Source organism: Mauremys reevesii, linkage group 12, assembly GCF_016161935.1.
Source record: "Mauremys reevesii isolate NIE-2019 linkage group 12, ASM1616193v1, whole genome shotgun sequence".
In the NCBI taxonomy this organism is placed as follows: Eukaryota; Metazoa; Chordata; order Testudines; family Geoemydidae; genus Mauremys; species Mauremys reevesii.
In genome coordinates, this window is record NC_052634.1 from 34,401,693 (window position 1) to 34,415,579 (window position 13,887).

At 43.0% G+C, this 13,887-nt stretch overlaps 1 protein-coding gene across 1 annotated transcript in view; it reads left to right on the top strand.

The window, feature by feature from the left end:
- The window catches only part of LOC120375715 (nectin-3-like), a 44,508-nt gene extending 36,713 nt beyond the window's left edge, over window positions 1-7,795 (top strand). Inside the window, exons 8-9 of the mRNA XM_039496568.1 lie at window positions 5,098-5,187; window positions 6,604-7,795. Coding sequence (XP_039352502.1) covers window positions 5,098-5,187; window positions 6,604-7,028 — 515 coding nt within the window. The 3' untranslated portion in view covers window positions 7,029-7,795. The remainder of the gene's footprint in view (window positions 1-5,097; window positions 5,188-6,603) is intronic.
- The last annotated feature ends 6,092 nt before the right edge of the window (window positions 7,796-13,887 follow it).

Consider the following 13,887-nt stretch of genomic DNA (forward strand, 5'->3'; position numbering starts at 1 on the left):
GACATTGGCCTGGGTATGTCAAATTGGACACTCAAAAATGGAGGTACCCACTTTTGAAAATTTGTCGCTAATCTTTTACCGTACTAAGTCATTCTTCCACTACACCCGAAGTCTCTGGCCCCTGGCTCTGCTCATGCCGCTTGCCAGTGGTGGGGAGGGGAACCCAGGCACTCCCCTCTACACTGGGTTCCAGGCCAGGGACCCTATAATTGTCAGCCACGGTTTACATAGTCCCCTTGCTGGTGTTTTCCTGGGCCTCTTCCTACCCAGCCTCTCTGAGCCTTTCTTCCCTACAACTTCCCTTCTTTCAGGGTTAGGATCCCAGGGTTTATTCTCCCCTCCCTTCCTCCCTCCAGATTTCTTCCGCTGTTCCTAGAGAGAGTGACTGCGCACTCTCTCCCAGCAGCTCTCTTCTGCTCTTAACTTCTTGGTGTTGTACTAACCAGCTTTCTCCTGCTCAGCTGGGTTTCATGATCGGTTAAGCCTGATTTTCCCTCCAGGTGCAGCCAGGTACCATAACTGGCTTCTCAGGTCCATATTAGCCCTTTCTGGGCCTGTGTGAGGTGCACACCCTCCACCACAAGGAGTAAAATGAATCAACTTTTTCATTACAGTGGTTTGGAAATCAGGTTCAAAGTTATTGGCCTGTACAATATAGGTTAATTCAAGAATAGATTTGTGTATGAATAGACTTAAAACCTTTTAAGCTTTGTCTTTAAAACACAGGACCTTGGGTGTGGGTGGGACTCAGCACATCGCTAATTAAGAAGGGGTAGCCCCATTTCCCTCCTGCAAACATTAACACTTACATCCATCTTAAACAAAACAATCTTCAGAATTGATCCTGCATGCCAGTTATTGATACTCCAGTTCTGCAATCCTCCTATGCACAGAACTGCCCTTGGAGCTGATGGGTGAGTGGAGTCCTGGCAGGACAGGATCTCAGGTTACTAGTACTTGCTCTTTTCTCACAGTACTAAAATGCAGCTTTTGAAAACCCCAGGCCAAGATTTTCAAAAATAGTGCCTGCTGCTAAGGTTCTGTGATCATAGTCAGGTGCTGACACAAGTGACCTGATTTTTCAAAAGTAGTGTGTGCCCAACAGCTCCCACTGAATTCAATTCCAGTCTGGATCTCTCCGCACTTCTGAAGTCAGTCCACTTCTTTAGGCACTTGAACATGAATTTAGTCTCCTAACTTTAAACACCCATTTTTAAAACATTGATTCTAGTCTTTCTGAACAGACTCAGCATTGTGAATAAAATGAGAAAGACCTTTTCTTTCTGTCAGTAATAACACATACCCTGATAGAAAAGGAAAATACCGTCCACTAAATCTGTTTGATTTCTTGTCAAAGTATAGTATTTAATGAAGAATGTGCTTCCCCCCCAGTTTTAAAGCATATCAATATCCTTATAATCATGCATACAAAAATAAGGGTTACCAAACCTCATGCTTTCAAGATGCAGGCTCGGGAAGAATTTTACCCCTTCCCTCTCCCTTGAGCAGCAGTGCACATTTGGTCATGTTCTTGCCTTCATCAGACTCTTAGCAGATATTGTCAAAGGACCCAGTTAAGCAAAGCACTCAAGCACGTGCAAAACTTTCACCAAGTCCCATGGGGTTTTAGTGGGACTTAAGTCCTGGGACTTAGACACATGCTGAAAATTGTGCACATGCTTAAATGAATCTGGGCCAAACACAGGATGCTAGGTATGATGCCCCAATAATCTAATGCAATATGGTAACTCCTATGTTTCTATACAGTGAATATTTCTGCAGGTCTCTGCAGATTCTGTAGAACAGTCATAACTTTATTAGCTTTTTCATTGTATTTATCAGTCAGCTGGATAGAAGACAATACAAAAATTGCAAGAACTCATCTTGGAACAAAGGATATTCTGCCTGACTTAGGCTAAATTGGATGCATTACATTTCTGGCCACATGTTGAACATTCATAGAATTTCCTACTGCCTAAAAATCTGCTGCCAGTTACTTTTACTGCTATATCAAAATGTAAAAGCAGATGCATAATCTAATGCCTTTTGTGTTTGCTGGAGATTATTTAAAATAAGAGGAAAGAATAATGCTAAATCTTACAACAGGCTTCAGGGTATTATTTTATTGGTTGGTGGTTTCTAAACTAACAGTAGCCACTCAGGAAAAAAGAACTACCAACTTTTGTAGACAGCTCAATAAATGCAAACATGGCATTAGGCGGTGTGAAATGACAGGGGTAAGTACAGAACATATCAAAAAGCCGTTATATATTAGTGATATGCTCTCCCCTGGCATCTACTCTTTTGGTCTCCAAAAGAATATATCCCATTGCAGAAAGGGTATAACCAAAAAAAGAAGAGATCCAGAGAAGGGTAGTGAAAGTGCCTAGAAACATGGAGCAACTTGGATATGAGGAGAGATTTTGAAAGATTGGGGTTGTGTAGCTTAGAGAGGAGCTAACGAGGTGATGTGACAGTGGGGTATTAATTTAGTGAATGGTCTAGAGACGACAAAATAGGTTCTCCCTCTTTCCCTTTGAGACCTAATTAAATGACAAGAGCATGGATTTTAAGCTGGAAAAAGGAAATACTTTCTTTGTCAAAGAAGCTTCCCCTTTAGGTGGGTTAGTCCATTGTTGTTATGGGGTTTTTTACATCTGAACTATCTGATGCTGGCCATTATTGGATATGGGATATTGGAGCAGCGTCCAGTTGGTTGGATCTGGTATGACAGTCTCAGTGTTAGTCACCTGTGTGACTAGGGGAATGATGAGGTAAAGTGCCTCATTGGGCCTCACACCCACAAGGTGCAGTGGGAGCAGTGGCTCCCTTACATGATGCCACACAGAGGCATCATGTGACCTCACGTGTCTCCCCCCCCCCCACTGATTTCTGACTTCCATTTGGCCCTGCTCCCTGAAGTGTTGATGTAGCGGGGCAGAGCCTACCCAGTCCCATGCTGTCTCTAGCTCCCTACCCCAAGAGGTACACGTCGTCTCTGATCCCACCTGGCACCTAGACACTTCAAAGCCCTTCTCCATGGTCAGGGCTTTGTGGCTGCCAGAGGCAGAGCCAGGGAGCAGCTGCTTTGCATGACATGCACTGTTTGGAACCAGGGAGTTTTTCCATCAGAAATCTACTGAGCTGTAGTAGCTGCAGAAGACTGCCACATGCTTCCTCTGGGAGGGTGCCAGTACATCCATATAGGTTGGATGCCCTGGCCATGACCCCAGCTTCCGCTACAATCCTCCCTCCCTGTGTTTCCACAGACCAGCACAAAACAGGCAAGAGATGCAGAGCAGCTGTGCCCACTGCCCCCCCCCCCGCCCAGTACTGCAGTTCAGCTGCTCATGCCTGTAGGAGCATCATGACCTGGCCATTGCACATGTGTGTGCTGAGTCTCCAGACATGGAAACACTAACAACTCCCCTGGCAGGCGGAGCTGCACTTAAGTAAAGTCCCTGCTTTCCTAGGCTGGGTCTGCACTACATACTTCAGTATGAAAAATCCACACTTGGGCGGCATAGCTTTGCTGACCTTAACCCCCCATGTGTAGACAGTGCTGTGTCGGCAGGAGAGTTTCTCCTGTCAGCTCTCACGGAGGTGGATTTATTAAACCAACAGGACAGCTCCCGTCAATTTAAAGCGCCTTCACCAAATGTGGTACAGTGGCACAGCTGCAGATTTGTAGTGTAGACTTTCCCCATGTCTCGTGATTGTAATGAAAGCACCATGCAGCAATTGTGACAGAGTGACAAATGGGGGTTTCCCTGTCCTTCTATCTCAAGGATCTTCCCCTTAGTAGTACTCAGTTCCCAAGAGTGTTACCGGAAAGACCTGCTCTGGAGAACAGGTGAGAAGGGTCTGAGCCAGAAGAATAAGGGTGAGGAGGATAAAATGAAAAGGAAATAAAATTCTAATAGAATCGCTCTTGTGATTTCACCATTGCACTAGTTCACTAGTAATCGTAGGCCTTCAAAGACTTAATGCACATGCTTAATGTAATGCACCATTCATGATCCTATAGCAATGTGGAGTCAATGGGACTACTCATAGTGTGTAACGTTATGCACGCTGGTAAGTCTTTACAAGGTCAGGGCTTCAGAGTGTTTCAGCTTAGACAGGAGCTGAGGTACAGGGCCTCAAAAATATTTAGGCACCTGGTGCCCATGTGTTAGCCCCAAAAATACTTTTGAGCATCCGGACCTGCTAATCTAAGCGTAGGTCTACACTTACCTGCCGGGTCGACGGGCGGCGTTCGACTTTTCGGAGTTCAAACTATCGCTCCCCGCGCGCTCCGGTCGACTCCGGAACTCCGCCACCGCGAACGGCGGTGGCAGAATCGACCTTGGAGCCGCGGACTTCGATCCCGCGGCGTCTGGATGGGTGAGTAGCCCGAACTAAGGTACTTCGACTTCAGCTACGCTATTCGCATAGCTGAAGTCGCGTACCTTAGTTCGACCCCCACCCCCCAGTGTAGACCAGGCCTAAGATTTGAAATAACCAGGCAGGATCCTTCTTGGGAAAAATACTTGCCGGCAATCTTTAGCCATCGTAAAGAAGCAAACAAATCACGAGTCTTGGGGGAAGGAGGTTGTTTGTTGGTTATTTTGGGTTTTTTGCTGAGCACCTTTAACACAAGATTGGGGGAAACAATTAACACTTCTGCTGCTTCTCCTATTTGGTTAGCTCTTCTGCATGGGAATGTTGATAGCAGTGGAAAAGAGGAGAGCTTCCTTTATTATTCTCTTGGATGAAATCTTAGATTCTGCAGAAAACAGCAAAACAGTCACAGGAAGGCTCAGCAGTTAAGAGTTTCTGAGACACATAGGGTCTAGTTTTCAGTAGGGCTGCAGCCCTCCTCCATTTTGGCATGCACACACCTGTGGTATTTGTCCATCACTCCCAGAAATGTAATGGGGGGGGGGAAGGTGCAACATTTCACATATGGAGGCTGCCTCTTGAAAGACTGCTCCATAGTGGTTTTAAAAAATGACTGCGTTTTATCTACTGTTTCTTGTAGTGGTATCAAGAAAATGAAATACTAAAACACCAGTAGTAGTAGCACGAGTGACTTTTTTTTTCTTCCATTTCAAGATTCTCCATCATTGGTTGTTGGTGGTGGTGATGAGTCTGAAGATACAGGTGATGGTGATGGTGATGATGATGATGGGTCTGAAGACACAGGTAATGGCATAGTCTGTTTCTTTAAAGATATCATTCATAGTGTTTCCACTCAAGAAGGTGTTGTTTTAATTGATTATAACATAGACAAACAGCATTATTATTATTATTCAGAATGTATATGGGGAACTGTGCGGCCTGGTGGATAGGACACAGTCATGCCTCAGGAGACCTGAGCTCTTGTCCTATCTGTGCTGTGGACTCACTTGGTGATCTTGGACAAGGGACAGAACATGTTTCTGCCTCAGTTTCCCTTTCTGTAAAACAGGACTGCGTTACTTTTATGAAATGTGCTAAAGAGGCATCTTACCTCATTCAAAGGTGAAGGTGATAGCCTGTAGCATTGGAAATAAGAACTCTCCTGTGAATCAAAAGAAAAAAGGTCTTGTTGTACAACCCCAGCAGCAGATTTTAAGTGATGCTTCAGTGCATACCCTTGAGAGCAAGCTAAAACTCAGAATGTGTGCCATTAAGAAGGAGACAGGAAACTTCAAATTTTTTTAATTGCTTAAAAACAATTTAAACCAATCAAGATTCTGGAAATGTACTAGTTTTTACGTACTGCAGAAAAGTATTTTTAGTGATTTCAACTGGTTTCTGTAGAATATTTTTTTTCAAACAGTTTAAAATATAAACTTGAATTGTTACACTGCTGACGACTTTCTCTTAAAAGGAAATTCATAACCAAAGGACTGCACAACATAATTTATCTTTGAGTTCCTTCACCGTTCCCCACTTAGGCTGTTGAGTTTCTATTAACACAGTCAGGGTTTTGGGGAGAATAATTAAAATCAATAACTTACTTTCTGCTAACTTAGCACACAATGTATCGTTTTTCATTCTTTATGAGTTCGCTTCAGTGAACTGAACAATTTCAAAATTTAATAAAACTTTAAGTAAAAAGTGAAGATACTGTTTGTCCTTCGCCAGTATTATTCTTATCTTTGGCTGAGGAATTGGTTAGTGGTTGGTTTTATTTTGGTTTTGGTGTTTTGTGGTAGATTATATCCTCCATGGATGAGATAAAACTGGTTGGAAGTAGTCAACTATAAAATCTACATAAACTGAAAGGAACTTCTCCATTCTTTCAGGAGAATTAATGGTTATTTTAAAATTTGACAGTGATTGCTTTTGTGCTACAAAAGCAGTTCCCCACTCTGCTTATCGTATAGCCCAAAATGAATACACAGAAGCCAACTCAGAATTAGTTGAGAAACTTATCATCTGTATTGCAAAAGTACTTTATAATTGCTCAAACTTCTTAGAAATTTAAGAATGAAAAACTATTGTCCGTTGGTAGAGAGCAACATATTTACATATTCATCAATGTGGCTTCTTATAAACCCTCTACTGATTTAGCTTGCATTGACATTCTTGGCCTTTTCTGTGTCTTGTCTACCCCATTCCTCTTTCCATTAGATCCTCCTACTACTATTACTCAACCACCCACGGTTCCATGGCATTCTTCAACTGATGGCATCAGAGCTTCAGCAACAGAACCAGAACTAATGCATTTTCCAACATCAACCTTGTCTCCCAGCATTGCTGGCAATCGGGGTATCAGCATTGCTAGTGCTGTGGGTGGGGCTCTCTTTCTGATAGTTGTAAGTGTTTGGGTTGGAGTTTTCTGCTATAGGAGAATACGGAAACGCCATCGTTACTACTTTGTTAGGACCCGCAATATACCATTAGATATGGATGAAGAGTCTCAAATAGCTGTTTTCCAACCAAATGATGTAGACTCTTCTCCTGACATTATAAAAGAAGTAATAGACATTTCACTGGAAGTTTTAACATCAAACAGTGATTTAGAAGACCCAGACAAACCAGATGAAACACTTTAGACAATACTAACAGATCACAAAAACAGTATGAAAGACCAATGGATTATTATGAAGGAGGAACACTGGGAAGGAAGTACATGGGTGGGGACATATAGATGGCTCAGTAATATCCCGGAGGGAGTGGTGTGTTTAGTAACCACTGTTACAGTTCCATTCATTAGTTGATCACTTTCAGGTTGTTCATATTTTTACATGAGTAAAAACAAGCTTTTTGAAGTTGATTTTCAAGCTTTTGCTGTTGTAAAAATTTGGGTTAAATGTATCTGAGCTGCTTTATGATTTTTATTGATATGATATTATTGGACTTTTGATGCATAATGCTTTATTCGTCTACTGCACACGTAAGAACCAAGTGCTAAATTAAAGTTACCATAGGACAATGTTAGAGTTAATAAGCAGCTGTCTTGGCTTTGCAATTTAAAAACAAACAGTTTACCTGAGACTATGGTCAAGTATAATCTTTGTTAAGCACGTGGCTTTTTTATGTATATATACACACACATTTTAGACAAAAAACGAGTGCATTAGTCTCAAAGCTGAAGGTAAATTCAATTCTTAAAAGTAAGTTTTACTATAAAAAATGGATTTGCTTAAATCTGTTTTTTTTCCAAAGGTATATTTTACTTTTCTACACACAAATGAATACCTCTTTGTTTTAATGAGCCTTTCTGCAATGCATAGTTAGTGGTAACTTTTTAAAAAGAAAACATGTTGCATTGAAAAAGTTAGAATTCTCAATGAAGGCGTTTTAGAGGCATAACAATGAATATATGGAAGGTTTTGTCTTGTAGCTGATTTTTGAGAACCATGTGTTACACTACAGTTCATTTCCAAAAAGTACGATTACAGTCTATTTACAGAATTAGTCAGCTGTAGTCCTGCACTTCACACGAAATCAAAACCGGATTCTCGAACTTAAGAGAATATTCAACTAGAAATAAGATGATGCCAGAAAAGTTTTCACTGGGATTGGGAAATACAAGGTTAGGTCTCATTTCAGATACAAATTCTAAGCGTATGGGGGAAACAAATGGAGTGAATGTAGCTAAGATATAGAAGTTTAAGATTTTAGCAGAATACAGCATAACCTAGTGTGCAGAACATAAAAGGTAAAAGGGCACATTTTACAATGCTCTATGATTACATCATTTCTTTTAAGAATTGAGCATACTTGAAAAAAGCATATTTATGAAAAGGGGTTAATGTAAAAAAAGTGCTATTTAAAATAAAACAAGTAGGGAAATAACTATTGCTATTTGATGCTGTTGAAAAATAATTTGTACCAGAACCTCTGGGATTCGCAGAACAGCAGTTGTATGTGTTACTCAGTTGGGTTTGTTTGTATTGCATTGGTTTGCTTTGTTGACTAAAACAGTACACAGTCTTGTAGCTAGGAGAAGCAGATGGCTCCCAGCAATGCCATTGAATGCTTGGAAGTCAGTTTCAAGAGCTGGAACAACCTTGCCTCTCCTTCAGTAGTAGGTTCACTGCTTCATCTTTGCAAATGAATAGAATGGAATCTGAATGAAATTAATTCAGGTAATCCAGTTTGAGGGCAGTTACATTGTAACAATGAGAGGTGAGAAATAGTTCTGTGGTGAAATCCTATTTTAAGCTCTCATCTTTACATGCATTCATGAGTTAAACTCTTACCCAGCAAAACTTGCCTTAATGTTGAAGTCCAGAAATGAAAAAAACTTAGCCGGGGGGGGAGGGCGGTATTGCCACACAAATAAAAATTTAACAAGCTTGGACCAGAATTTTAAGGAGGCTGGATGGCTACTGTTTTGAATGTTTCCTTTAGTAGTAAAAGCACTGCAAAATGACAGTATTTAGAGCTTTGCAACAAAGACAGTATCTGCATTAGACTTTTGAGAGTTTGTGATGCCAAATGACTGCGTGTCTTACATGGTTATTAATACTTGCAAATAAAAATAAGCATTTATCTAACAAACAGTTCCTGAGTGGAGGTTTTCATTCTCTTAAGTGTTAGTGATGTCACTAACTCTAACAATAAAAGCAAAGTAGCTCCCTGCTATGTGTGTTGGTAAGGTACCTTGTAATTACCTAGAAAAATTATGCTCATCTCAAGCCTTGGCAAAAATAAGGTGGAGTAATGACAGGGCCAGGAGGGTCATAGTTTAGGGCCACCAAGCTGCAGAGTGCCCAGTAACGTTTGTCTGAAGCAGTGTGTGACTGTATCCATTTGAGCAGTGTCCAACAGCTTTCGGAGCTGCTTCATCAGAAGGCATTTTCTTTCTGTGTGTAAGGATCTGTAGACTTCCATTCTTCTCATGTATACCACTGATCCTTGTGGCCAAAGGAGTGAAGATCCTAGATGCCAACTCAGCTGTTTGCTCCCCCACATCACAATGAAGAAAACAGATCAATTGTGTACACTTCTGGCTTGGAGGGGGATAGTACCATTGCACCCTCCCCAGAGTGAGTAACCTTCTTGTACACATAGTGACACGTCCATAGTCTACTAAGGACCATTGTGCTGGCCAGAGTGACCACAGGTGCATGGTATTCTTCCATCCTAAGTGCAAGACTATTCACTTGTCCTTGTTGAACTTCGTCAGATTTGTTTTGGCCCAATCCTCAAATTTGTCTAGGTCACTCTAGACCCTATCCCTACCCTCTACCGTATCTACCTCTTCTCCCCAGCTTAGTGTCATCTGCAGACTTGCTGAGGGTGCAATCCATCCCACCATCCAGATCATTAATGAAGAAGATAATATGCTTTTACAGAGGTGGAAGAAAGCAGTGCATGAGGCTGACCATGAATGAGTTTGGAAGCTACATGAATCTCTGGGGCAGTACCAGACAGGGTCCAGGGCATGCATCCCTTCAGATTTTGATGGAAGGTTTGCATGTGCGTAGTGCTAAAGTATTTTTGTCCATCCTAGTGACATGGCCAAGAAACTAATGCTGAATACTGCAGCTGACAGAATGCAATGTAAACAAGTATCATACCGATCTCCCTCTTGTTAGTAGAGCGTTCTGCTAAACTCTGCACATGCCCAGCCCAATCGCACTCCCTACCTTCATCTGGCTTCTCTGACTGAGCACAAAATGAAATACACACAAGATGACATTTAGAAAGATGAGAGTTTCAGTTGGTGAACCTGCCAGATAACAGCTGCTGCTGCTGGAAATATAGTGGGGGAATAGACCAGGGAGATTACACTGATCAGGCCTTTGGAGAATTTACCAGGGAAATCCTCACGAAAGCTCATGCTGAAATAAATTTGTTAGTCTCTAAGGTGCCACAAGTACTCCTGTTCTTCTTGCGGATACAGACTAAGACATCTGCTACTCTGAAACCAGGGAAATCCAGACATTTTATAATTTGGGATTCTGAAGAAAAGTACAGGGAAATGAGCGCCTGGATTTCAAGTTACATCACCTTGTGTGCCTCCAGTTCGTCCTCTCAACTTTTTCCTGTCCTGTTAACTCAAGAGTAAATAAGCCAGCAACAATTCTGATTTCAGGAGCAGATTTTTTCACCCCTCTGGATCTATGACCAGGTGTTAGATAGAAGTTGATGTGCCTCCCACCTCTCTTGTGTGGTGTAGTGTACAAAAGAGATAGATAAATCTGTTTGCAAAAATAATTTCTCTAACAATGGGAAAAGGAAAAAATCATGAACTATAAAAAGCTCAGGCCCTAACTAACTGGAACCTTGGCAACAACTGAACAAAAGAGAACTAAAGAATACCCCCAAAATACTTTACTGTCTCCAGGTTTTCTTAACCAGGAGGAATGAGTTTAAGATGCAGTTGTCGTCACAGGTGATCCACAGTCTCTCGGGATCTGGAAGCTGACGTAGTGGGACCCTGGGTGATAGTCCTCTGGATCCTAGTGACTGGTCCAAAATGTAAAGGGACTGTTTCCCCCTTACTGACATTCAGTGGGGATGTTTTCGTTGCTAGCTCCCAGCCCTAAAATGGGGAGGGTCGATGGAAGGTTGGGACCCTGGGACTGACAGTCCTCAGGAACAATGGGGAGAGACCAATGCTCCAGGTCAGCCTGATAGGGTGGGAAGGCTAATCAGGGAGTCAGAAGACCAGGAAGGTCCCATCCTCCATGTGAGCTGGAGCTGCCTGGGTCAGACAGAGCAGGGCTGAGCTAAGGAGAGAGCAGGGCCCCAAGCTGAACTGGGAGCAGAGCTGGGCCAGAGCCAGAGGGGCCAGAAAAGCAGCCCAGGGAGCAGAGCCAGACACAGCCCAGGGAGAGCAGATCCTGTGCTGGGAGCAGAGCTGCAGCGAGCAACTGAGGCCAGCCACAGGGGGACTGAGGGCAAAGGGCCCAGTGCAGAAAGACACCCCCAGCCAAGGATCCTTGCAGGCCAGACTGGGAGGGGGATCTTAACCTTATGGGGGGCTGATGCTGGGAAGAAGGGTCCCACCACCCAAAGCCCATAGGTGTGTGGCCACCACCATTGCAAGTGTCCAACCTGCAGCATCCCTGCAGCACAGCCAGGGCCTGAGAAGGAGACCTGAGACCTACAAGGAACAGACTGAAGTGCCCTGATATCCAGAGACACTGTTTGTGGTGTTCCCTGCCACAGAGCGGGGCAATGTGTTTTCCTTTAACCTTTCCCACTTTTCTTATTCTTTTTTTAATTAATTGTTAATTATACAACTTGTATTTGCTTTAAATTGTATGAACTGATCAGTGGGTCAGGGAGGTGCCCAGTGCAGCGAGATTACCCCAGAGTGGGGACATCCTCACCCCTGTCCTGGGTGACCACAGCAGGGTTGGGGGTCGAGACCCCAGAATTCTGGACCCAGCCTTGTTGGGGTTACGAGGACTCTGCCAGACAGGAGAGTGGAAGTGGAGACCTCATGGGCAGGGAGGCCTTTGGGTAAAGGAAATGGGAGCGAGGACTCAGATCCTTTCACTAGCCCACTTCACCGGGGTAGTGCAGAAGCCAGAAAAGTTCCTCACAATAGCAGGACCATTTCCCCACTTACAGAAAGGTAGGATCTTGGAACTCCGGAACACCACAATGTTTAACGTAAGTGACTGGATGTTAACAGTCGGACATTCCGCCCCCTCCCCTTGGCTGCCCCAAGCACCTGCTTGCTGGGCTGGTGCCTGGAGCCGGCCCTGACTGAGCGGGTACTTCTGGCACAAGCTGCTATGTATGGCACAGGGCATCAGCCTGAGAGTGCAGCATGAGAAATTTCAGAGGTAGCAAACTTCTGCGGATGAGTGATGCTCTGTCATAATTTGTTACCATTGTGAAATCTCCATGGAAGATGTGGACACAACTATAGAGAGGATTTTTTCAAAATAGAAAATCTTCCCTACTCTAACAAGATATAGAAACAAGAACATTGTACGTTTCACTTCAACTGGTTTTACACAAAACAATCTGAACATATTCAGAGATAGTTATTAACATTTTTTTCCTTTTCTGACATGTAATGCAAGGTTACACTTCTCTGCTTCTTGTTTACATTTCACAAGTGTTGTCTGAACAAAAATACTGCTTTTAACAAAATCGTTCCACAATGTACATTCTAGTTAAATAGGTGAACTATGCACATGTGTCGCATCTGTATTCTTTCTTCACTGATTCCCTCTGGAAGGCAGGCTACGTGTGCCTACCTCTTGCAAGAGTCGCACTGCACCTTTCATAAGTTATAAATGAGAACGTGAAATCACACAACTAATAACTGTACAGATAACTTCAACTAAAGTAAAGGATACAAAATAATATTCCTTCAATTATTATCATTATTCAAGATCTGACTACCATCATCAGTGGAAATCCTTGCTACGGTGGAATTGTTACAAGAATCGTGATCCTTAGGCAGGTAATTATGTTTGGATAATATGTAACTGGCTCTGTCTTCAGCCAGGAGCTTTGTCCTTGTACTGTCTTCTCCTTACTTATCTGCTCAAATATATGATATCATTTTTCCTTACCATCGTTCCATCTTTAGGTTTTTATTTTTTGCAAGTTATATAATTGCAATGTAAGCAGGAGTCCTCCCCACTCTCTGAAAATTAATGAAATATTGTGAAGTGATGGTTACAGTGTGACCAAAACTGTAAACAGAAATTTTGATTTATTCATTAGCATCAATTTCTCCAAAACCAAACTACTTTGCAAATACTTTTCCATTTTGGAGGGGTGATTTATATTTTTTTGGGAGTCCCAGTCTATGATTCTTCAACTTTTGGTTTACTGCTAGTGCCTACAATGATATCCAAATAGATTTCACTGAAAAGTCAATAGCGACCATTCATTACCACCGCAGTTTGAACAATACTTACAGACATGGTTCAGGTAGATTCACCATCACACTGTGGGTGTATTAAGGTAATTTTGTCATCAGATTTTTTTTCCACTCTTTCAGTTATCCTCCCATATGCTATGGGCCCCACTATGGAGATGTAACAACATTATTACCTGATTCATAATGCACAGAAGCCGGCGAACAGGGCTGCTAACAGGGGAGTTTGAGTGGGAGTTCCCATTGGAGGAGCAGGTATTTGTATTTGCGTCTGTCTTTGTAGTGCTTGTATCTAGCTGTAGAGGCCTGTAGGGGTAGACTGCTGAGCGGGCAGCCGAGCCCTGATTAGGGGGCGGAGCTAGGCTGAGGAGGGGCCTATAAAAGCGGCCGCCCAGCCAGGCAGCGGCACAGCTGCGAGCAGCGGCACAGGAGCCGGCGAACAGGGCTGCTAACAGGGTTAGGGTTAGAGGTTAGGGTTGGGTTTGGGTTAGGGGGTTAGGGTTTTAGGGGGTTAGGGTCAGGGTTGGGGTTAGGGTTAGGGGCCGCTTAGGGTTAGGGGTTGGGGTTGGGGTCTGGGTCTAGGGGTTAGGGGTTAGGGTTAGGGTTTA